This window comes from Takifugu rubripes, chromosome 15, assembly GCF_901000725.2.
Source record: "Takifugu rubripes chromosome 15, fTakRub1.2, whole genome shotgun sequence".
NCBI classification, from domain to species: Eukaryota; Metazoa; Chordata; class Actinopteri; order Tetraodontiformes; family Tetraodontidae; genus Takifugu; species Takifugu rubripes.
The window spans coordinates 3369542-3395255 of NC_042299.1; the positions used below are offsets into that span (position 1 = coordinate 3369542).

Consider the following 25714-nt stretch of genomic DNA (forward strand, 5'->3'; position numbering starts at 1 on the left):
TGAGCGCCTCCTTTGCTGTGTGAACTTTTTGCTGAAGCTGGTGTGTCAGTCTGTATTTAGCAGGATTGTGTTGCTTTGGCAGCAGACAGGGCTGTTGTACATCACCCTGGATGTGTTCTCTCATGAATAGATGTTTACCTCCACTGTTCTCCTCAGATGTCCCCGTTGGTTAATGCATCTTTTGATTGTCCGACACTAACAGGTAACTAGCCCGTTAATTAAAAGAGCCATTTGTCAGCAACCGCTATCGTACAGGACAGGTAACAGTGAAAACAGTTGTGGGCATCATAGCACTATGCCAGGGGAGAGTTTTTGTTCTTATTGTGGATGACCGGCACAGTGTAAATAACAATATAAATCTTTCTACTACCCTTGTTGTTTAGAATTCTCATCTTTGCAAAACAATAAAGAAATCCTATAATAAATGACCGTGTTCTTGCCAGGTCTCTATCCACAATCAATATGAGTTGTTTATTAGGTGCAGGATTGAAGCATTCTTTAATAAAGCCCTACCGGGACAGCACATCACTGTTATAGTGCTCGATTAATCAAAACATGCTTACTTGCATTCAAACATAACAGTAATCTCTCACAATGGCCAGAAATGACCGGATGTCTCCTTTTACTGCAAGGTTAATTTTAGCTCACCAGAAGCTTGGTTCTTAAAGAATGGCCAGCCAAGCCCAGCAAATATTTGTGGAATGTCTCAGCTTCACAGCGTACTGCTCTGTTGATCTTATATCATCCAGTCAGATTCTCTGGCCTCCATTTCGGTTGTCATGTCATCTGAAAGTTTATTATGCTTGTGTTAATGTCTAAGTAACAGTTCTTTCAAAAAATGTTAGTGAAATACTAACACTAACTGCAATGACCACCCCAAAAATGATGGTGAGAACAATATAGGAAAGATGGGCTTAAAAAGCCTATGGAGAGATGTTGTAGGAATGTTGTAGTCCTACAATATGTAAAAAAAATATTACAGTGCACAGTAATTTAGCAACTTAAAGTGGCATGCACATCTGTTTTTCTCACTCTCAGTTCTTACAAGCCACAAATGAAGGTACTGGCAGCCTCCTGAGATGATGATTTAGAGGCCATAATGAGATCACGTTGCTCACAGATCCTGTGTTATTGAGAATCTGCTGAATGTAATTGTAGTGGTTTACTATTTCTATTATAATAAAAAGAAAATTAATCTTGGAGAGTTTTTTTTAAAGTGATATGCATAGAAAGTCAATTGAAAGTGTGCTACTATTCAATGCAATTAGGCATGTAGATGTGGTCAAGAAGACTTACTGAAGTTCAAACTGAGCACCAGAGTGGGGAAGAAAGGGGATTTTTGTTGTGCCAGACGGGTTGGTCTGAGGATTATAGACACTTCTGATCTACTGTGATTTTCATGTGCAACCAATCTCTAGGGTTCAGGTGCAAATCATGGGTGTGTGTTAAGTGAGGTGGACCAGTGAAAAATATGGGGCAACAGAAAGAGTGTGCCCATTGTACCCAATCCAAGTATGTCGATTGATTCCACAGCTGACCATGCTAGTGTTTAAAAATGCCACTATGTGGCGCTGCTGTGCCAGGATTCAGTGTTCATGGAAGGTCATGAATATGAATTTCATGCAGGGATTTGTGATTGGTGAGCAGGGTGTTTGGAAGTTTGAGGGATGGCTGTTTAGTTAGATCCCAATATGGCTGCTTTGATTAGGCCCCATTGTTAAAGTATGTGAATGGCAAATAACAGCAAGTACTGGCTGAATGCAGCAGTAAGCAACAGGAGGTTGTCTGTGGTGTGCATTTTCACTGGCCTCAAGATTAAATTTGATTATACGATGGATCGCAGATGCGTCACGTCCTTACATTTCTATGTTGCCAGCCATGGCTTTTGAATAAATAAACAAAGGGTCAGATAGTTTTGATTACCTTTTTATCAACTCAATGGAAATCATGATTTCATTGTTCTCCAACAATACAACAGACTCTAGGTTCAATTATTAAATCCATTAGCATTCAAGATGGGTGTCAGGAGGGGTTATTGTACCAGGGTTCCAGGGTCTGTAGCAGGTAGTGAAATATGGCATTCTGGACAATGCTGTAGCGTAGGCCTTTAAATCCTTGACTATGAAGTCTCTTCAGGTCATCCTCTGGTCTCTCCCGGGCGTGGAAGGAAACTTACTTGTTGTGTACTCGGTCTTTGCTTGGGCAAGTTCACTATTTCTTTCTGTGTCGCCGTGAGGCGAAGAAAATAAGATGTCTCTAAAACCTCCTACTCTATTGCTAAAACAAGCTCTAATGCACCCACCTTTCCTGGGTAAATGCTATGTTTGAACTTTTGAAATGGTGCTGATCTATTGTGTGAATCACAGCAGACCGTGACAATCAGCGCCACGTTGATCTCAGCCACTCCGCAGGTCACCCCTGGTTATTGGCTACACATTTCCATTAGATGCTAGCTGAAGGCGAATGTGCCCACCTGGCGTCCTTTGTGAATCCCCTTCGTAGTGTCTCAGTGACCAATCGTCCAACATCCATTGGCATGTGAGGAGGAGGAGCAGTATAGCCCGCTCTTGTATCTGTGAGCTGCCCAGTCCATTTATCAGATATTCAATGGAGAGCAGGGTGGGAGGAATGGTACAGACAGAGAAGAGATGATTAAAAGATTTTGTTTCTTCCATGTCAGACCAAGGTGGCATTTCTTCCTCCTTCAGACACTTCTGTAACAGAGAGGGATGGAAATTTGTGCAAGTCAAGTCTATTCAATATTATGAGACTTGTCTACGTATCTGACACCATTTAACTTGTGTATTTGGTCTGCACAACAACTTCTAGTATGTAGTTTAACGCCATTAATAGAACTATGTTTTTAATTTGCAAGAATAGATGAGACACATTTGTCATTTAAATTGAATTTGTTTGCATAACAATTTTTCCACTTAATAATATAATAATATGATAATTTTTAAGCCCCAGGTGCACAAAGTTTGATATTTGCCCAGTTCTCTGTCCACAGAACCACTTCTAGGGGTTGTCCTTCTAAGGCCTGTTAGACAGCCAGCTGTAGGTCAGCAGTCTTAAAGCAATCTTCTGCACTTACGTGTATAGTAAATCAGAATAGTATATCTAAAGAACAAAATTGAAGGGTGGTACTTAAATGCAGGACCTTTCAGAAAGGTTTGCCTTGTAACCAGTCACATTTTAATTTCAACTTCAGTGGAGCTGAACAGACAGCAGATCTGGTATGAAGACGTGGTTGATCAACTGATAATCATCATTCGAGAAAGGCCGTCTGGGTTCAACACTATATTGTTTTTCCTTGACGAGTTTCCTTTTGAATCAAGAGGTTGCTCTCGTGACTTTACTGAATGCAAAATCTATTTCCTGCCACTTGCTTGTCCTGAAAGTTTCTTTGTTAAATTTAACCATTTAGGATGGCGTGCACGGTGCAGAGCAGGTGGTCTGTCACAGCTGTTTGTTTCAAAAGTTGGTTCATAAGAGGGTTAAAGGCCATTGTTACAGTAGTTTCACCTCTTTTATGCTTCTTATAAATGTCTAAGTTGACTTCTTACTTGCCAATTTTTGTGAATTTACCTTCATTTTATATATGTTCTATATGTGTCATAAGTTGAAGCTTGAGCTTTAGAGGGGCATTCTTATACAAACTAGTTTTTTGCAACTGTTTTATTTGAAAAAGGGATAATTCACCAGTTTTCAAAATATAGAGATTTTAATAAAAGCAGTAACTCACTCCTCTTTCCCAGTAAAGTGATTATTGAGCTTTTAAAGTTAACAGCTGAACATATTGTGCCCGCTGACGAAACTATACTACTTCTGAAATGAAATTGGAAATTCATTCATAGTCAATTACTGAACTTCACAACCTTGTTTTTGCTGGCAAAGGCAAGTTAAATGACATCTTCAAGTAGGATTTGGCCATCTCACGTCTCCAAGGTTGGAATTATTTCACAAGCTGTCGCCTCTCTGCATCACTGGCCTTATTCTGCTGAGAGTCTGTCATCTGACGGCAGAATATGAGAAGTCTTTGACAAAGACAGGCTTTTACAATCTACACTTTTCTTCTCTTTAATGCAAACTGCAGATTCGGCTCTGTTTCCTTTTGTCCACAGTAGCTCACCACACACCCGGTTCATTCAGCCATATTTTTTTATATAGCTCTTACCAGCCTCAGACAAATAATTTGCTTCCTTTTTTTTGTCTGCTTTTTTTTTTTTTACAGTGAGCATCTTTCCTGCGCCTTCACCTTCTTCCTACACGGTGATAGTAATGTCTGCACCAGTGTAGAGGTCAACCAGCACCAACCAGTGTACCATTTGACAGAGGAGCACCTCACTCTGGCTCAGCAGTCGTCCAGCCCCTTCCAAGGTGAGTCCCCAGGCCGTCACACATACACAAACGGTTAAACGCTTATCGTGATCCATTTACGCTTATCGTGATCCATTTTCTGCCTCACATATCTTTGTGTTTTTGTCAAATGACCAAACATAAATGTGGATGGAGTAGGGGTGTCCTAAATCATTTTTGGGCCCCCCGAGTCCAAGTTATTTGCTTGACTATCTGCCGATAGCAAGTCCTGATACGATACTTTAGCAATGCAGTAAAAAGAAAGAAAGAAAGAAACCACAACATATGCAAGTCTTTCAATCATTATTGAAACAATAAACAGAGCTATGCTCCACCATTGTGTCATACTTATAGCACCACCTACTGGTAACAGGAAGCGACCTGTTTCGAGGTACTGGTCCGCTTGGAAAATAAAGTTCTGTAACTTTGTATATAGGTCCAAACTGGTGAGAAATTAAATGCTATATGATCGGCCCCTGAAATGACAAAAATCTTCACTGTGCTTTGCCCCAATGTGCACATGAGGACCCCCTCAATGCTGCTTGCAGCCTTTAATCATTGTTGAAATGACAGTTTGAAAACATACAATTTTTTTCCAACCTTGACAGCTTTTCATATGCGCTTTCTAAGCCTACCAGCGGCCAGCTCATGGGACGCCCACTCAGAAATATACAGTACTAGGAGCTTTGTCGCCCACTCGTTGACATTAAATATCCACCATAGAGCTGGGATGCGTGACTATCACTAGTCATATTGCTATACGGCCACGGCCCACTTTTCACAATGTACGTATGGACAATGTAACATTACATTTATGATCTTTTTCACCCCATCCGCTCCCTTGAAAATTACTTGAGCGACACCAATTTCTGAAGACCTGATGGGCTTGGTCACATCCCGCCTATAGATTATAGTTAAATAAATAACCACACTGTACAGGAAAAAGGTTTTAACAACACTTGTGTCATATTCCCCGTGGTTTTTCATTATTCAGCATATTGGGATGAGTAGAGCCATTACCAAAATGGTAAATTGTCTCCTTTGGTTGTCTCTTGAGTACAGGTTGGCTTGCAGACAATTAAAAAAGAAGACTCTCTGTAATGTATAGTGTACAAACGTGTATAATTGTGAGTCCTTAATAATTTTTTAAAATATATTTAGACTTCTGTGAAAATGTTTAGTATGAGTGTGAAGACTCAAAGTGGTCAAGAAGACGAGAGTGTAAAGACTCAGGCAGCAATACTCAGTTTAGCCTGATTCAGCTCTGATATAACTTTCAAACAGGACGCATCACATATACATAGAGGATCATCAACAACATTTGAGGGCATTACATCAATGGCTAATGACCAACCAGTAATGTTGGTGCTAATGTTTATATCTGAAGGTGATCATTGCTTTTGCTATGGTTGTTCTGTGCCCTTGCTGCAACATTATTAAAGGTAAGTTATAATATCATCTGCACATTGATACCTAAGCTTCCAAATTCAATTTGTCTGGAAAATAGTTTATTACTTAAAATTCTGTCATCTGAATTACAGAAACACATTTCCCATGAGTAATAATAGAATAACCAGTTGCAATTGTTTTTAAAAAAATAAGCAAAATTCCTTGTCATTATATTGATATATGACATACTGAATGTACTGTGGCACAGGCACACTCACTAGCAAAAAATAGTTTGCTACGATGAGTGGGCCCATTTTCAGAATGTGGAGAATGGCAGAACTTGCAAAAATGTGCAAAGATACAACTTCCACCAACACATTTTAAGTAAAAGTGCATACCCTTTTGCTTTGAAGGGAAAAGCCGAACTGGCGGAGTTTGTTGTAAACTCTATATTGCACATTTTGTGTAGTGCAGTAAGACAATAAACATTACTGCCTACCTAGCATGACACCATCCTGAAGTAAATGCCGAGTTAATAGCCTGTTAACGACCCGCAGCAACAAGCCAGCAGACACTCAAAGAAGCATTATACAAATAACTGCATGCTTCTCTAAAAGCAAGGTATATAAATAAGCTAAATATTTTAGAATTTTAATTTTTATATTTGGATCCTTCCTGTTACAGTATTTTCAAAGCCCAGAGAGTTGACATTCACTTTAGAATGTTAAGTAGTACGTTAATATAAAGGCTCCTTTCTGTGATGTGTTCAGATGAATCAGTTTATTCAGATTCATTCTGTTAGAATTGTTTCAGCTGTGGAAAGAATATATTGCCTCTTTATTATGCAGTCCAGTATTTTAAAAAGAGAATACACTCAAAGAAATGTTGCAGTTTTTCAGAATCACAATTATACTAATCAGGAGAAAAGCATCTTGTTCCAGCCCAGTCAATTATATGTGATATTTAATTGTAGAATTGTTAATATTTTTGTTTAAGGTTTACTTTATCACAACAATAGACGCACACTGTGCTGTTGTACAGATCATTTTGCACATATTTTACCGTATTGATGCGTCGTAAATTGCACGTTTCTATGTTCGGGTGTATGTCTGTCTCCTGTATCGCATTGGTTTAGCAGGCATAGCAGCTAGGAAGTGCAGTTTATCCTTCTCCATCTCTTATTTCTTCCTTTAATGGAGAGTCAACTAGTCTAACAAGCAAACCTCTTGTGGATGTGACTTCATAAAGATGAAAGGGTGACTGTAACGACATCTTAGCCCATTCCACTGATCCGAGCATGGTTGTCACGTCTTCAGCCACCAAAAAGACTCACAGTGAGGTGTACAGGTGGCCAAATGTCAGACCCTTCCCGTAGGTTTATGGAATGGTTTTTATAAATTTTGTCCATAGTCTGAACATTTTAATGCCATATAACCACTAAGTTTGGATTTTTGCATCGAAATTTCTGTATTAGCCAGACTTGTTCAAAATTGAGCAATCACTTCAAAACACTGAAGAGCAGCGCCTTCCCAGCATCATCGTTTTCTTCAACATTTACTTACTCTGCCTAAGTTAAGCACATAATGATCTAATTTCATGCCTCAGCCTGATTTATAGTGTAGAATGCACTGAAATGTAGAATTATACAAAGACAAACAAATCTTTCAATAGTATAGGTATAATCACGAAATTATCTTTGGAATTGTAAGAGTTGAGCTGTCAATTTTGTCATTATTATTTTTGCACTTTTTTACATTTTGAACATTCCATTATGGAAGCTCATCCAGCCACTAAATCAATATATAAAAACAAATGCCAACAAACCAAGTAATGTCTCGTCTTTGTAATTTGTAACTTTATCCCTTTCGGGGGTCATGGGGTGGGTGCCCAAAAGGGGCGAGGGCAGGCCCACCTCTGGATGAGTTGCCAGTTCATCACAGGACCCTATATGAGCATCTGTGGGTTCTGTACCTTGCTCAAGGGTACCTCGACAGGTGAAGGTGTTCTGGCACCTTCGCCTACTACCAGAACACCTTCCATGTTTTGTTTGCACTGGGGCCTGAACCCAGAACCCTCTGCTCCTCAGCCCAGTCCTCAACAGAATGCGTTACCACCGCCCCAAATCATGGTAATGACATGCAGAAATGTGCAGAGGAGCCCTCACATTTCTGCACCCTCTCAGCATTCCAATGTATGATTGTCGGCATAGAAATCAAATGGCTGCATAAACTGTTGAAAGGTTGTGTGCCTGTGTCTATATGCCTGTCAGGCTGATATGCATATGGTTTCTGTGCTCATGCAAATACATTATGCATGTTATTTTATAGTCCATTTTACTCTGATTGATGTCGGTCTGCTCTGATTGGTTCCCTGTTTGACTCCCACGTGTCTGTGTAGTCAAGTGTATTTGCAAAGGAATGGGCCCTTTTTATGGGCTCTGAGAGGCCACTGCTTTCCAATAATTGGCGTCTGCATTGCTCTGTAAGTATTTGGCCAGCCAATTAGGACTTGGCTGCCCTGGATAGGTCAGAGCACTGCTGTTTCGGTCAGAGATGGCAAATGACAAAAGAACGAGCAGGCAGGGAAATGAGAGACAGAAAATTGTGTAAAGTGCAAGTTGAAGAAGGAGGAAGATAGGAAGCATAATAATTAGAACTGCCAACACACAAAAAGTAAAATGGAGGACTAGTAATTAAGATGAGATGAAAAGATAAGAGGAAGGATACGATAAGATCCAATAGTGATGGAAACAATAGGAAGCAAAGAGGTTGATAGTATAATGGTTGAAATGAACATTGTCGAGGGAATGGAAAATGAAAGAAAAGAATGAAATGAGACCTATAAAATGTGAATCGAAGCTCTTTGTTCAATACGCAGTGTTTTTAAATGTAAAGTAAGAGGGGAGGCGGATGAGGTGTTGAAGGGAACTAATACAGAGGAAAAAAAGGTACAAACAATTGTGAACAGAAAAGTCTCAGAACTAACAGCGTCCTGTTTTACTTTCCTTGTTCTGACTTTTTTTTATCTCAGTGATTCTGAGTCCATTTGGTCTGAATGGCACTCTGACTGGCCAGTCATTCAAGATGTCTGACCCACCCACACAGAAGCTGATAGAGGAATGGAACCAGTTCTACCCCATCAGTTCCAAAGCAAAGGAGGGTGTGTCAGAGGACAAATTGGAGGACATGGACTGGGAGGATGACTCTCTGGCCTCTGTGGAGGTTCTTGTAGGTCAGTATTGAGAATATAATGTGATTATAATCCTCAGGTTTCTCTGTTGCGAACACAGAGGTGTCTGTTTTGGTTTGTGAACGACTGTTTGTGTGCAGGTGGTGTGCGGATGGTGTACCCAGCATGTTTAGTACTGGTACCCCAGTCTGACATCCCTGTTGTGGCCCCTGTGGGGTCGTCCCAGTGCACTACTGTCTACTCGAGTGGTCACCAAGTGCCTGCATCCCAGCGAGAGCCCGCCATGTCTTTGGTGACCCTCACCCCTCCCACTTCACCCGAGGAAGTGCAGACATGTAATGGCAGTGTAGATGTTTATCAGCAAAGGCACGGTCTACAATCCACGGTCTACGTGTTAACCAGGCTCTTTTCCTGTCCAGTGGACTCTCACTCTGCCCAAAAGTGGGTTAAGATGCCTTCAACATCTGACCTCTTCAGTGTGGACAGACCAAGTCACCATGGAGGCAAGATTCCCCAACGACTAGCTAGTCAGATGGTGGAGCGAGTTTGGCAAGAGTGCAATACCAACCGAGCCCAGAACAAGTAAGAACATCATCATTGCCGTCATTACTTGGCCCTGCCGCAATGTTTAAATCACAATTAGAAAAATAACTGTTTTTACGGTCTGTGATGCTTGACATATGTCAGAAAGGTTTTTGATTTTTTTTTTTTTTAATATTGTTTTCTAGTTATGTACCATAGTTTCTAACATTGGCACAATTAGTTTTGCATTGGCATTACAGCTAGATTTATTTAATTACATGTATCCTTGTAATTAATGATCCTCTATTTTATTTTCATGTTCTATTTTAAAAAAAAACATTAACTGTGGAAACAAGAAGGAAATAAGTTCAAATTAAATCCAGTTTGCAGTTGTCTCAAGGTCTTTTGTGTTTATCATCATCAGTAAATCTGACACATTTGGAGCAACACAGGATACGTTGCCTCTTGACCAAGCACAGAATGTCGACTTGAGTTAACTGTTGGCTTATCAGCCAAAACATTGTGGCTTCAAGCAGCAAAATCAACTGCAGCACAGATCTTTTATTGTTTGCTGCTGAAGACCAAAGAAAAAACAGACAGTGCTACGGATTTTTGTTTGTATGTTTTCAAAAATACGACTCCTGCGTTGGATGATATTCTGATAAAGAACTTACCTCAATCAAAATAAGGTGATCACTTAAAGTTTAATCTTGATCTTTCTCCAGGCGGAAGTTCTCAGCTGCAGCTACTGGTACCTGTGAAGAGGACCTGAAAGAGAAAATCGGGTCCTGGAATTTTGTGGAGCATTCACGAAGACCTTACTGCAGCTGTTGCAGGTTAGCCCCTTCATGTAGCTGTTGAGCATTAGTGTACCCTTATTAAATTAATGTGTTTTGTTTTGGTTGTGTATTGTTATTCTGTGTTTTCCTCTTTGTTCATCTTCATTTCCAAACATTCTTGGAAGCAATACATAATATAATTAAAGTAAAGCACTGTGCATTTAGCTGGAACAGTGTTGCATATGTTGTTTTGGAACAAGTCAAAGTAGATGTGCTTGCATGCACTCTGTAAAAAAACTAGCTGCCGTAGGAAAAACACGTTTAACACTGGCAGCAGTAGAAGCCCTGAGTACACATATAAAAGTGCTGTCACGCTGATCAAAGTTAGCCAATTTTATTTTTCACCTTAAACTTTAAAAAAAAAAAAATGCATTATGATAATGTTAAAATGTAAACACATGTTCCTAACAGTTGCTGCAACTGCAGGTCTCATCATTAAGATAAATGCATGAAAGAGCTCCATGTGGTCAGCCAGAAACAGCGAGATTCACTCTTTGATGATTAATACGAACTGTCCAAAATAAATTCTGATTGGTAGATACTTTTCCAGTTTGGCCAGGTTTCCACTGCAGAATCCACAGCACTAGGTTCTTTCCACCTAGGGTGAGGAGAGATGGCCTGGATTGCAGATGAGAGCTGAGTGGATTGGGCCAGACAGCTGGAGCATGTTAATGTGTTGGAAGCCACCCAGCACTTCCGCGGGCATTGCCAATTTCGATGGTCATTAGCTCCATTTTGCATATGGAAATCTTCCACATTTTGACAGAATTGTCAGGACACACATTGTCTTTGGAGTCACTGTCTCCTTATCAAAACCCTAATGTGAAAAATACACCCAAGAGACATATTGATACAGTGGTAGTGGTGAGAGAGGTTCATTAAAGTAACTTTGTGGGTTGTGGGAGGATAGCTGATTTCTTTCACAGCAACTAATCCATCAGCGGTAGCTGATTGCTGTGAAAGCAATTGTTTGTTTTAGAAATGCAGTGATCAATTAATCAAGCAGTCAGATATATGAGTGTGTACACGCCTGGACACAAGAACACTTATGTGTACATATACTACAACTTTCTTTTCATTGTTTCTTACATCAAGGGCTTTATTATCAGAATTTAACATTTTGAAAAAGTAGATAAATATACTCCTCCTACAAGTCAGACAATCCTGACGCTATAGCAATAGCAGGAACTAAATATATACATACACCAACATATTCTGCTCTGTTCTCCTCTGTTCTGTTCACACTTAGTGATGCCCTATTGTGTGAACATAGATTTTGTCTTCTTCACTTTAGGTACAAGTCACTGAAGCAGCGAGTGAGCAGCACCCCGGGCCAGGCCCAGACAACAGGTCAGCTCTCCCAGCCTCCTAGCAAGCACAAAACGGGGGAAGGGAAAGCTGATAAAGTTGACAAGCAGCAAAAGAGACCCCACACACCTTTCCACCATCGCAGTCTGACGAGTGACGATTCTTCAATAGAAACTGAAACAACAGCTGGCCAAAACTTGACCATGAGGGCCCAGGACGGAGCACGATTTACTGGCATACGATCTTCTGACATGTCCTCCATCCAGAAAGCCCCACAGCTCCACACTGGTGTGGTCAACACTGGGCCCTCAGAACAGACCAACTCTCCACAGCCTCCACCCCTTAGCCCACACCCCTCTGAGCGCAATGATGAGTCAGGAGAGGTCACAAAGAATCTTTCATCCCCCAACAGCCAACACTTTTACCAGCCACCCCCAGAGCCCTGCCTAGTTGGTGTAAAGACTGTTGGCAGCAGTGAGGAGCATGGGGGGTCAGACAGTCTAAATCAGCACTTCCAATCCCATCACCTCAACCCAGGAATTTCTTCCTTCTCGGAACCTCCCGAGCCCACCATCTATGTAGGCACAGGACTCAACCTGGAAGATGACAGCTTGCATATGCCGTGGAGGTTGTTTAAACTACCCCACAGAAAAGAAGCCAATCTGCCAACACCGCTGCTCCCAGGGGACAAGCTGAGAGAGGAGGCCTCAGGATTTCATGACAGCTTGTTGACTGCCACAGAGTGAGTGATACTCGTTAGTCAATCATTTTGGGGGGGGTACTTAGGAAGATATGATGCAAGGCGGCCAGAGTAAGTTATCCATAAGTTTACACAATCCCAACAGGCATCTGTCATGTATCAAGAAAAAGTCCATATAACCGCATAACAGTCTATGATGAGCTGTGTCAGAGTAACAAGTGACAAATGTGCCTGTAAGTGCACAAGCAGTCAAAGTGGCAGCTACCATGATTCCATAAATTTGTGCCAAATATATTTGTCTGGCTAGAAACATGATGCATCCAGCTCTGCTCAGTAACAGCTGTCAGAGTCATTTGCAATTGCTGTCATTTCTGTCTGTACATATAAACATGACTGCAACTGTGAAATAGATCAGGTGGCATCAGGGCCACAAGGGAGCTCCTTCGGCTGTTAACAGAATTTTGAAATTTGATGTATTTAGTCATCAACTTTAGTCTGTGTATATACAGTACAGGTTTGCAAGGCTACGCTCTATTAAGTGGCATGTAGGTTTTAACTGTTTTTATGTTACCTTAATGGTATTTTCAAGTCTTTTTATTTGTGCTGACTTGACACACGTTGCTGTTTCTGTAACATCAGACCACATAAGCAAGGCAAAAAGGTTGGGGGTTTGAGTTCTTACACCTCAACTCTGATATTTCTCAGGGTGATGTCAACATCCAAACGACATTTGAAAGTGTCTGATGAGCGCATTCAGATGTACCTAGCCAGGAGGAACCAGTACCTGTGTGCTGTGCTGACAGATGGTGGTCATGAGCCAGAGGTGGATCCTTATGCCTTTGAAGAGGGAGATGTCAAATTTACATTTTCCAACAAAAAAGACAAGACAGGTGGGGAGCGTGAGCCTGGCAAGAAGCATAAGGTAAGACTTTGAGTGCAGAGTATTAGCCAGGCCATATTAGCGTTAACAATCTCACTGATAAGGTTTCTTACTTTCTTTAGCAGTACCTATCAAATTAAATACGCTCTGGTTTACTAGTATTTGTTAACACACAAGATTTGCTAGTACGACCTGACATCTTAAATCTTTTATTGAAACATCTTATATTGAAATATTTGGGTCATTGTGTTCTTAAGAGGATGATCATTTTGTGAAAGGAGACATTTTAATCTCGATGCTTTCAGATTTCTGTTGAGGTTCAAACACGCAGCAAAGAATTGGGGTACCTTTCTTTTAAAAACCTTCAACAATGACAGAAACCTTCACAAAAGCCTCAGTTTCACACCCCCACAAATTTTCAGACTAGGTGTAAATAATTAAAATACACGTAGGCATCATATCTCCACTTAAATTCTACAACAAAAAGAATATTTGGCTTTGTGATCGTGTCGGCAATTCTTATTATAAACTTCTAGCGTGCAGCCAAGTGCATTTAATGCGTAATGTCGAGAAAAAAACATAGAGGTTAATGCTTGTTGATTGAAACCTTTTTAAAGGCAGCATGAAGAGTAACCACCTTATCCTCTCCTAGCCACATCAGCTGGGAAAAGGACAAGAGGGCTGACTTGAAGCTCAAGGAGCAGATAATAGCATCCAAACTGAAAAATAATGGGGTGACTGTTATCCACATACTGTACATCCATTTTGACCAGCCAAATCTAATTCTGCACGACTCAGTCTTTCAGTCCATTGTTAATTTAGCCTTGAGGAACCCAAAACGGTTGCTTGCCAAAACAGATGCAAATATAATTAATTCCACTTGTCCTATTCTGCGATGCAGTTTGAGAGAGAAATTGACCTCTAAGAGAAGTCAAGAACCCTCATACACAGGCTTCATTATTTTTTATTTGGGATGGTTAAGTGTTATGGCATTTTTCCTTGAGCAGATTTTCTATATTGGTAGCTCTTGGATGCACCCCTTCCTGATTGATGAGGAATATAAACCTGGAGCACCACCAGGTCTCCTTGATAGATGAATTCATTTTATCAGAATAAAAGGTTTGGACTTGAGGTATTATTTCTGACCATTTGGCCTAGTTTTTAGAGGGACGGGTTTGTGCTCATAATGTTTGCACCTGGTCTTAATTCAAAGTGCAGACAGTTTAGTAGTGAACTATACGAATCAGAATTCAGCCATTGAGGCTTCATTGTCTGTATTATGTCACTATTACCGGTATGTTGGCCTTGTGGACAACAAACATTTTGAGCCCACTAAAGTTTTGCCCGTGAAGGTTTGTCAAAGGGTCCACTGAAGTCAAAGCAACTGGAAGATGTCACTTCTCATTCAAAAGCCTTCTTGAGTTCTTACCTGTTTGGTGGGAGATTAAACTATTTAAGCTTTGGGCTGAATGCCCATAATTGGGGATGGTTTTCTTGAACAGTACTGAGCGCTCAGTACTCGCCCCAAATAGGTAAAAAGCACCCCCATTAAACTGGTTTCTATGGGCCTCTGTCAAGCTTACTTGTGTTAATGACTATGATGGGATTCAGCCCTTTCCTACTGCATTAACTTAGTTTCAACTCCTACCAAACCAAAACTCAAGAAGCCTTTTGGATGAGAACTTTCAACAGTCCAGTTGACTATTAGCAGATTAACATGACATGGATTAATAAAATCAAGAACCTATAGGGACAGAAAGTTCTGGTTAAGGGCTGTTATTTAGAGAGTTTACTTGGTTATGATAGGATGGTGCTGATGAAATTAAAATAAGATTACTGGACATCATTGTGCATTTCTTAAATCATAACTATATGTTATTACATTGTTCATCTGTACTATATGTAGCCCAGTTTTATTCATTTTACCTATTTGCCTCTCTATTGTAGATTCAAATAGTATCAGCCATCCCAGATTTAAAGAAAAAAGCAACATTAATGTTTTTAAAAAAAATCTATATAATCCATAAATGACAAGCACGTCCTTGTAAACTATGGTAGTTGTGGTTAAAGTTATTTTAGAGGATCATCAAAGTTAAGATGTTCTCTGCTGAAATGCTTAGTTAATGTTGTCGCTGTTGTTTCTGGAATGATGTTGTTCTTTGAGTTAGCTGCCAACTGCTCATGTCTCCTGGCTGTCAGCCACACTCGCGTCAAACGTCACAGCCGCGGCCCAGATGGCTCTCGTACGCAGACAGCTGATGCAGACTGTGACCACCCGGAACTGTGTCTGAATTTAATACATTCTTACTCCTTACACCCGCGCAAATTATGGCACCCAATTACTGATAAGGAGTTGACTCCTAAGAAGTGCCTAGTTATTGCAGCCTTGTTGCAGATGTGTTGCTCTGTTTTCTTAGATTAATGCAAAGGAACACTAGTCTTGAAACCATCAAATTAATCGCCTTAAGGTAACATTGGGCTCCCCAGCTGGAAACCTCACTGAACATGCAGTGTGTACACATCCCATCACGCATATTAACGTCTGTGTGGGAGCCTAAGACCCAAATCTAAGAATGATGATTGATCATTTTGACCTTGTAGCTGCTTAATCTAAAATTATTTCTTTTTCACAGTGTTTCAGGACGGAGCGGCTGTGGTGGGATTATTTATTTTAATATTTTATTTTGCTGCAGCAATATTCCTGCAGCATTTACACTCATGGACACAAAGGATTTAAAATACATAGTCCATCAAAATACCCTAATTCCCAGTGTATAAGCCGCTACTTTATTCCCATGCTTTGAACCCTGTAGCTTATATGGCAATACGGCTTATTTTTTTTATTTTTTTCGCGATCAGGAGTTTCGTGCCGCCAAAACACATCAGATCAATAAAATTACAGAACAGGTCACAGTGGGCCACTCCAACGCACTCAGACAATGGTACGGTCAATTATTTAGATCCCTAATTTGGCGTTTCATACACGTAACACACACCCTCATCATGGAATACAAAGGAAGAAATTAATTTGATGCTGCTTTTAAGTTAAATGCGATCGATCTGTCTGTCAGAAGGGAGTAGATTGGCTACATGTAAATTTAGCATCAATGAATCCACGGTGAGACGTTTGAGATGGCAGCGCCAAGAACTGTCTCGATGCAAAAAGACGACAAAAACTTTCCGAGGAAAAAGGGCCTGTGGAATGAACTTGGGAGTAGGATCAACGACTTTAACGACTTAGTTAAAGATTTCCAGGGTGGGTGGGCTTTGAGACATGGGCCAGTTAATATTATGTAATATATGCATGTGAAAACCTTGTGAGAAAGGGGTTCCTTTTCATCTCCGCTTCATTGCTGTCTGTGTTACTGAGGTAGACACCTTCCGCTTATAGTCAAATGCAGCTTATATATGTAAAAGTTGATTAATAACTACCGTAATTACCAGTGCGGCTTATACACCAGAAATGATGGTAATAAAACAAAAAAATTCCCACTAGTACAGGTCTTTATGTCGTCATGATTGTTTTGGTGTAATATGTTTGGCTTCCTTAATAATTAGCAGTCATATTTATCTTAAATTCATTATTTTTCTTTCTCAAAGGCTGAAGACGGAGGACTGGGGCCATCAGATGGTGAGAAATGTTGTAAAATAACCACCTTGCATTTGTCACTCATCAGACAGTCGTCCTACCTCCCACAGGGCTTTGATGTTATAGTCATATGTGTTATTTTTATCACAACTGACATGAGTAAAACCCGTGTTCAGTCACGAACTGTGGAACGAAAATAACATTGTTCATGCCATCAACAGCTCAATAATTTCTTTTAATTTGAAATTGCATGTGAAAATTGGAAAAATCAATGGTACATTAAAATAAGTCTGATGAGTAAAAAAGTATTTAATTGCTTTATGCAGTGTTCATTCAGTATTCATTTCTTTAAGGTGGAATTGAGAGGAACCGTACCTCAAATCTCTTGAAGTTAACACTAGATATTGCTGTGCAGATGCTCAGCGGGGGGCTGCTCATAACCGAATGGCCTCCACCAGCCTCATCCATGAGACGGATTTGGTGGTGTCCATAAACGACCTGGACAACCTCTTCAACTCTGATGAGGATGATCTGGCGGTTAGTACAGACCTGCAGTTGCCAAAGCTTCACATGTTTCTCTTCCCAGATTCTTAAGTACAGTATGTAGATGTCTGCGATAGCAGTATTATGACCTGACATCCTTTTTTTTGCCCACAGCCTGGTTTAAAACGACCGGTAAATGGAACAGATGATAAATTCAGCGGCAAGGAGCCAAAGCCATCCTCTTTGGACTCTGTGCCTTGTAAGTATTCCCCCCGAGCGGTTCTGGCTTCCTTAAACATTTGATTTTCACTTTCTAAAATCTTGGTTAACCTCACATGTTCAAAAATAACCAGAATATCTTGATAGTTTTTTTTGTGTAGTGAATCTTGTTGGAGGCAAGAGCTCATTCTCATTCTGCGGCGATAGACAGCAGCGTTAAAGGTTTACAGCCATCATAGATATTTACCTTTTACCTGGCGATCTCTAGGTGGAGATTATGGCAATAATGAAGGTGCATCATTGTTTAGTTCACAGGTGGTGATCACTCTGCTCGTGCCAAGGTAGTTTTATCGTCCAGCTGCACCATCGACAATTTAAATGCTACAGTCTTCAGCTCGTCCTTCTTCCCTAAAAGTAATGCAGAAACTGTGGACCCTTTCACTACGCCATCTTTTCTGAGCCCACATCTCCAGATCTTTGGAATTCTTTTACCATTTCAAATGTGGTTTGAATGCCTGACTATTACCGGTATATGAAGACTTTAACCAGCAATCCTTTCATGTCAGTGCAGGGTCAAAAGCCTGTTCTTGATCTATCTAGTTAGATCTGTCCAATGTGGGATGTGTTAGGAATGGTTCTCTGGACTGACGGCAACAACTGCTTGTTATATCTGTTAGGGAATCTTCATCATCATCATTAGGTCTAATCTTTGATGATGGCAGATGTGTTACAATAGGCATCAATCATCCTTCTTTGTCACTCTCCCCAGGTGATCTGCACCAGATGTTTCCCACACCACCCTCCTTAGAACAGCACATCATGGGCTACTCACCCATGAACATGTGTAGTAAGGAATATGGCAGCATGGAGGCCAATTCCGGCATGACCAGTCTTGATGGCACATCTTCGCTTGGAGGCCACTTTAAAATTGAAGTGGAGGAGAGCTTCTGCAGCCCCAAGCCATCTGAGATCAAGGTTTTCTGGACCTGTTTTCTCTATCATCATTAAACCTAATGTTATAGTTTGAATTTTCCACTGAAAGCAGCGAGAGCTTACGAGAAAGAAAGTATTTGGAAAGTAAATTGAATTGTGAGCTTCTCTTTTCAGACATGCAGCTCACCCACAGAATATTCAGGTTTATATCTACATGAAGGCAGTTTTGGCTTCCCCAGACTGTCCATCGTCCTAATTTCAGTCAAACCTCAGCTGTTTTATTCAATGTTTTTCACACATTTTCTGGAGTATTTGGGTGGGAAATGGTCTGTCTACCAAAAAATTAGATCTTGGTCTCATTCACACATGATCCATCAGAGGGAAAATAGGGCAGTATTGCTCAAGTGCTTTGGGGTTAATCTGTTTTATGTTTTAATCTTTTATTTAGATTCCAATTTATAGAAGCAATTATCTGGCTATAGTTGCATTTATTTATATGTGTATTAAATAATTTCTAATTAAATTAATTGATTGTATTATGTATATTAATCAAATCAAATTTCTATTTGTACCTCAGTCTTCCCTCTAATTGGTTGTCGCTCAGAAATATCTAAGAATTTGAATCAATAGAAAACAACTGGGATAGAATAGACTTGGATTTACAAAAATACCATTTTTATGAAAGCTGTGTTGGAATGTACATACTCAGGTTAATCTCTAATTATATCCTCCTCTTTTGATCTTGTTATTCATATATCTGAGATCACTCTGTTTGTCTGTACCTCAGTCTTACCCTTCTTTTCTCATCATTTTAGGACTATTCATTTGTGTACAAGCCAGAGCTGTGCCAGGCTTTTGTGGGCTGTTCTATGTTTGCTCCTCTGAAGACGCTGCCCAGCCAGTGTCTCGCACCCATCAAGATACCAGACGACTGCATATACAAACCCAGCTGGACCATGGGCAGAGAGCTGCTCAACCCCATGTCTGTCATGACCTTCCTCAATAAGGATAGGTAACTCGTGCTAACTCACTTTTTATAGTAGCGTGGTCCTTCTGTTTCACCTCTGCCATGGTCTACTCGCACATGTATCAGAAAAGTGTATGGTTATCCGTAAACGGCAAACTCAGCATTTATGGCATTTGTATAGATTTAAATCTATTAAATCTGTGTCTTACATTGACCTTAGAGCTTACATTCTTGCAGACTTGCCAAACACTTGGTGTTCATTAATCCACATCTAATCTGGTTTCTTGATCTCTCTTACTTTCATACTTGCAAGCTCTTTTCAGTATAATTAGAAGGGTTACTGGGTGTTTACATTGGAAAAAAATTGTAATTTGTAACAGTTTTTTGATACGTAATTTATAGATCCTAATGGAATTTCAACAAACAGTTAATGCAGTTTCTATTCCAATGTGCAACTGTGACTGTACTTGTGACATTTTTAAGAGAACACCACAGTATTGTGGGAAACAACAGAGTAAAACAAAAGAGTGGGGCTAGTTGTGATTTTTTTTTTAATGAACTGTGTAATTGGACGACTGCGCCTTCTGAGGGAGCAATGTTCAGGGAGCGGACTGATGTCTGCAATATGCTGTGAAGTTTGGCCATTGTCCAAAGAGTAATGGCCTGAGCTGGTGCTTCTTTCACATCTGCATCTGTATCTCTCCTGTGCTGTTAATGCTGGAGTGGGTTTGGGGGACTCTACTTGGGTTGTAGTTGTCCCACAAGTAGCCATGGACATGTTGTACTCACCTTCTGTCCCTCTCATGCTCTCTCGCTCTGGCTTCCTCACTGTAGATTTTAATCCCACACTGAGCATTTACGTGGGAAATGCATTCTCAACTTCTTGTTTCTCACCCTACTGGTTTTATTTGATCTTGCTCTGGTTCATTATTGAGCTGTCAGGTGAAAATGTGCACTTTAAACCCACTCTGCGTTTTTAAGATGCTGAAATTCAAAACTTCCAGTTCTACAACTACAACTATATACACACACACACTATATATATATATATATATATATATATATATATGCAGCTGGATACCTGTATGCCATTAATATGACTGTGCAATGGACTCGATATTCTGCATCATTTTACAAATGTTTTTCCATCTTTGTTTTTAGTAACATCCCTAGTGTGGGGAGCACCATGGACCAGGATTACAACCAGACATACACCCCTCAGACCCACACGCCCTTCATGTCAAACAGCGCTCCACCCAGTAACAGTGGTACAGGCATCCTGCCTTCACCCGCAACACCACGTTTCTCTGCACCGACACCACGCACGCCACGCACCCCACGGACACCCCGGGGTCCCGCTAGTGTCCAGGGCTCACTCAAATACGAGAACTCCGACTTATACTCACCAGCATCCACGCCCTCTACATGTCGACCGCTGAATTCAGTTGAGCCAGCCACGGTTCCGTCCATTCCTGAAGCTCACAGCCTCTATGTCACCCTCATTCTCTCCGAGTCTGTCATGAACCTCTTCAAAGACTGCAACTTCGACAGCTGCTGTATTTGCGTGTGTAACATGAACATTAAAGGAGCCGACATGGGCGTGTACCTGAGCGATCCCGTCGGCGAGGCCCAGGAACCCTGCAGCTGCGGTTTCAGCTCAGTGGTCAACCGACGCTATGGCAATGGATGCGGCCTTTTCCTGGAGGACGAACTGGATATCATCGGCCGTGGCTCTGATATCAGCCGAGAGGCAGAAAAGCGATTTGAGGAGCTCCGGTTGTCCTCACTGGAGAGAGCTGGAGTTGGGAGGTCGGAACATGTCCCAGATGAGATCATTCTTCTCCTTCAGGATCAGTGCACAAACCCCTTTTCACCAATTTTAACTCTGGAGCAAGACATAGTGGCACGGGGGGCAAACGGGGCACCCGTATCACCCTGTGTGAGGGTGGAGGAGAGGGATTACTGTAGTGACTGTTACATGGCTCTTGAGCACGGGAGGCAATTCATGGACAACATGTCGGGTGGCAAAGTGGATGAGGCACTAGTCAAAAGCTCCTGCTTGCACAAATGGACCAAACAAAATGGTAAGAAATGTGATTATCTACTTTATCTTTGTCAACACAGACTCAGATATTTATGTTATACATTCGTAGTATTATGCTATTTTCACATTACACTTTAATGAGAGGTTAATGTTGAAGTTCAACTCTCAGGATTAGCATTAATTCCCTGTTTATCTCTTCTTTTTTCCAGCGGTTGACGTGAGTGCACTGTGCTCTCAAGATGTGCTACATGTGCTGTTGTCACTCCAGCCTCTACTACAGGACGCCATCCAGAAGAAGAAGACAGTGAGGTCGTGGGGTGTTCAGGGGCCCCTCACCTGGCAGCAGTTCCACAAGATGGCTGGACGGGGTTCCTACGGTACACAGTTCAAGCACTTTCCTTATTCCTTTTATTTATAAATTAGTTTAAATGCATATGGAGGCCTATAAACTTTACAAACTATATATCTAATCTTGTCTAAAAATCAATATTTGAAAAATTAAGCGGGGATTTAAAATATTTTTGAAGACACAAGGGCAAAAATGTGGCTGAAAAGTGTCAGTTGAGAGCAGAACAAAGTCATCTATACAATATTGTGATGTTATCACAGTGTTACATAGGCTGTCCTGAGCTCATGTGTATACCAACGGCCCTACTCCCCACTGATCCTCTTGTCACCAAGGCTCAGTCTCTCTCCTCTGGACATAGATTATCCCCGGTCTCTCTCTGCTCTCTGGAATCAAAGCACACTCACAGTTGTAGGGCTGCGGTCACACGTTTAAAGTTGCTTCTGTGTCAGAACCGGCATTGAGATGCTTTGTTTTTCTATTGTTCAAATTGACCGTGCTCCCTCTGCCTACGTCTCATCTGGTTCAGCAGTTTTCTGATGCAGAAGTGCAACTTTCTTGCAAAAAATGACTTAAGAAGCCTAAAAGCAATTTGTGCCTGTCTGGCATGTTGCACAGCACAAACAATTTGAACAATAACAACTCCACCTCGCTTCAAAGTCCCACCCACTTCCCCGTGCCTGACTTCTGACGCTTCCTTCCTTCCTTGAGGCATATGCTGAGCAGCTCTGGTTACTACACGACCACCTGCGTAACCCCAGAGTTTTAATACTACATCGGGGTTGAGGAAAACCACACATTAAACACTGATGCTAATGCTAACACTGATGATATGCTGCCCATATCGTTACAGCTTAAAACTAACTCTATCGCTAATGCAGGAAAAAGGTCATGGTCGCATGCTTGGTTTGTTGTCACTAAAATTGACGCTAACGCTCATCTTCATTGCATAGTTAACTTAATATTACAGAACAATAGTAACTGATAGTATCTGGATGTGGCATTATCAAGCAGAAACAGTCATCTTTTCCTGATGTTTTTCCTGTGGGAGCAGCTTGGGGGTGGAAACAGCTCGGGTGGGAACAGCTGGGGGTGGGAGCAGACTGCCGTGGTCAGTCACTGAAGTTCTTCACCATTCCTTGCTATTTCTCCCAGACGGCTCTGCCACAGAGGTGCGCGACCCATAACGGTGACAGCGGTAGGCAACTGGAAGGGACACAGCCACAGATGAGAGACAGGAAGTTCAGCAACTCATTTTATTTGGATGAAATAAAATTATTAATCAGATTTTTATCAGAAAGATATGAGAAATGAATACTGCTATTCTAACTTAGAATATGCCCTTTCTGTTTTGCGATTTAGAGCTTTTTTCTGTCAAAATTGCAACTCTTAGTAGTAGAGAGGTTTTAGGGTGACATTTTCTGTGTTTTGAGTGTGTTGGTAAAGAAACTCCCTCACTGATGTCAGATCGAAAAAGGGCAGTCCCACTCATGTGGTCCAGATGTCAGCTTTGTTGGGAGCTGCTGTCAGCTTTTGTTGACCTCACATTCTGATGCACAGTGGAGTGCTGTCAGAGTGGGGAGGGGAGCTGACACCTTACCTGTTAATGACACTTCTTCACTGTTCTTTCTGCTTTCTGCTTCTGACCCCCTCTCCGTCGACTTTGATTCAACAGGTACAGATGAGTCCCCAGAGCCTCTGCCCATTCCCACGTTTCTGGTGGGCTATGAGTATGACTTTGTGGTGCTGTCTCCATTTGGTCTGCCCTACTGGGAGAAACTGCTGCTTGATCCTTTCGGCTCCCAGCGGGACATTGGTTACATGGTGGTTTGTCCTGACAATGAGGCTCTGCTCAGCAATGCAAAGAGCTTCTTCCGTGATCTCACGGCTGTCTACGAGGTAAATACTAAATATTTCTTTCCGGTGTAAAGAGCATTTTCAGTTTTAGCCATATCCACCTTGAATTTATTATAATAAGATACATTTCTTGTGAAAAAAGACATTAATTTTGACAAATAATTTTGAATTTCAGCTTGATTGAGTGAAAGATGATGTGAGTTCGGAAGTAATTACCATCCAGTGTTGCGTCTGTTTTCTTACCGGATCATTTCTTGCATTCCACTAGTAGGAGCTCAAGTGAGATAAAGCAGTGATAGCGGTTGTGCCTCAATAGTGATGTACAGACTAAACACTAACCTTCATCCCTGGCCATGGGTTACAGAAAATTACAGCTTTGAGCTGCAAGCAATTTTCAATTGTTGAGATTTTATCTGGTACCTTATCCACTATTAATTAGACATATAGACATATAACAAAATATGTTTTGAGGCGGCGGTAGCTCAGTCTGAAGCGGTTCAAGCCCTGGTGCAGAAAAAACTTAGATGTTCTGGTTGCTGAGGTGCAAGGAGACCTTCAGAGCACTGCCGAGGTACCCTTGAGCAAAGTACCCGAAGCCTGAAACGCTCAAATGCTAGCAACTCATTCAGGGTTGTACCCTACCTTTGTCTATATACATCTGGGACAGGCTGCAGCACCCTCCCTGTGACCCTGAAAGGGAAAAAGTAGTCAAGAAAAGTACTCTTTTTTTTTTTTTTTTAATCTGCCAGTACTCATATCCTTCTGTGGCAAGGAGTGGGGCTTTTGCTGGTATTTCCAGGGTCACAATTAGACCCCTATTTAGACCCCATGGCATTTCAGGAACCTTTATCATTCTCCTTTTCTGTGCAATGTGGGATTTTCACTAAATCATTTGAAGAATTGCTGAGAATTGCTTACTTTGTGTGCTGCTAAGTGGCTTTTTGTATTAGTTCATTAGTTTGACTAGTGTGTGCGTGTGCGTGTGTGCTGCCTACAGTCATGCCGGCTTGGCCAACACCGGCCCATTTCCAAAGGCTATCCCGATGGCATAGTCCTCGTTGGTGGCAGTGATGCCAAGACCCTCGTGGATCAGCCAGTCAGTGATTGGTTCCTCAAGGCTGCCAGCAGCAACGGCGACGCCTTCACAAGGCTTAAACTCTATGCACAAGTTTGCCGGCACAACCTTGGTAGGTTTAAAAGTGTCTGATGTGACTTTTGTATTTTCACATTTTCCATCTCTGACTGTTCTTTTACTCAGTACTTAGCTTAGTCAATCTTTTTATGTTCCATTTTCACCTTTGATACCACTTGATTTTGTTAAAATAAGACAAGTTCGAGAGCCTCTTCTGACTGAATAGAAGCACCAAATCAATGTAAAAGAAGGTGAAGTTGAAACTGAATGAGTGTATTATTCTTTGCAGTGTTTCGTGTTATTAACACACATCCTGTGTGCTCTCTTTAGCTCCATACCTCGCATCACAGCCATTGGACAGTTCCCTCTTGTCGCAGCCTTTTCCCTCACCAACCCAGTCGTCATCCACACAAACGTCGAGCTCCACCTCCAGCCAGCAGGGCCCAGGGAACACAGGAGGTTCCTCTATTTCCAGCAGCAGTATCAGTGGATCCGTCAATGGCTCTACATCATCCAGCAGCCTGATGACATCAGCAGGTCAGCCTAGCAGTGGGATGCCCTCTTCAAAGCCAACCTCTTTTCCACCATTCGGTAGCATGAGCACACAGGCTCAGGGAGGTGCCCCCCAGAGTGGACAGCTGGGACAGCAGGCCTCTGCCCACAATACTGGCAGCTCGGGGGAAAGCTCCAACAGCCACGCCCTGGGGCCCACAGAGCCTCCTGAAAGGTACATGTCATATAATAATATATACAATAAGTGCATTTACATTCCACTTGTTGCTCAATTGGTGTGCATAATTTATGCAACCGGACTTTCTGTCTACAAAAGAGCTCGCAGAAGCCAGAATATGGGTGGAGTAACGCCCCCCCCCACCCGGTGATAGTTTGCACTATTTTACTTAGTTGATGTAGGACCACACTGGTTGACCTTTTACATCACGCCACAACAATCCAGAAA

The 25714-nt window shown here is 41.4% G+C and overlaps 1 protein-coding gene across 1 annotated transcript in view; it reads left to right on the forward strand.

Annotated features, from left to right (window-relative positions):
* med13a (mediator complex subunit 13a) overlaps positions 1 to 25714 on the forward strand; it is a 57517-nt gene that overhangs the window by 25149 nt on the left and 6654 nt on the right. The window contains exons 4-20 of the mRNA XM_011611057.2: positions 4235 to 4380; positions 8779 to 8979; positions 9078 to 9272; positions 9357 to 9519; positions 10185 to 10295; positions 11593 to 12348; positions 13012 to 13228; positions 16787 to 16817; positions 17191 to 17312; positions 17433 to 17517; positions 18247 to 18452; positions 19226 to 19422; positions 20539 to 21461; positions 21631 to 21798; positions 23443 to 23666; positions 24622 to 24811; positions 25087 to 25483. Coding sequence (XP_011609359.2) covers positions 4235 to 4380; positions 8779 to 8979; positions 9078 to 9272; positions 9357 to 9519; positions 10185 to 10295; positions 11593 to 12348; positions 13012 to 13228; positions 16787 to 16817; positions 17191 to 17312; positions 17433 to 17517; positions 18247 to 18452; positions 19226 to 19422; positions 20539 to 21461; positions 21631 to 21798; positions 23443 to 23666; positions 24622 to 24811; positions 25087 to 25483 — 4332 coding nt within the window. The remainder of the gene's footprint in view (positions 1 to 4234; positions 4381 to 8778; positions 8980 to 9077; positions 9273 to 9356; positions 9520 to 10184; positions 10296 to 11592; positions 12349 to 13011; positions 13229 to 16786; positions 16818 to 17190; positions 17313 to 17432; positions 17518 to 18246; positions 18453 to 19225; positions 19423 to 20538; positions 21462 to 21630; positions 21799 to 23442; positions 23667 to 24621; positions 24812 to 25086; positions 25484 to 25714) is intronic.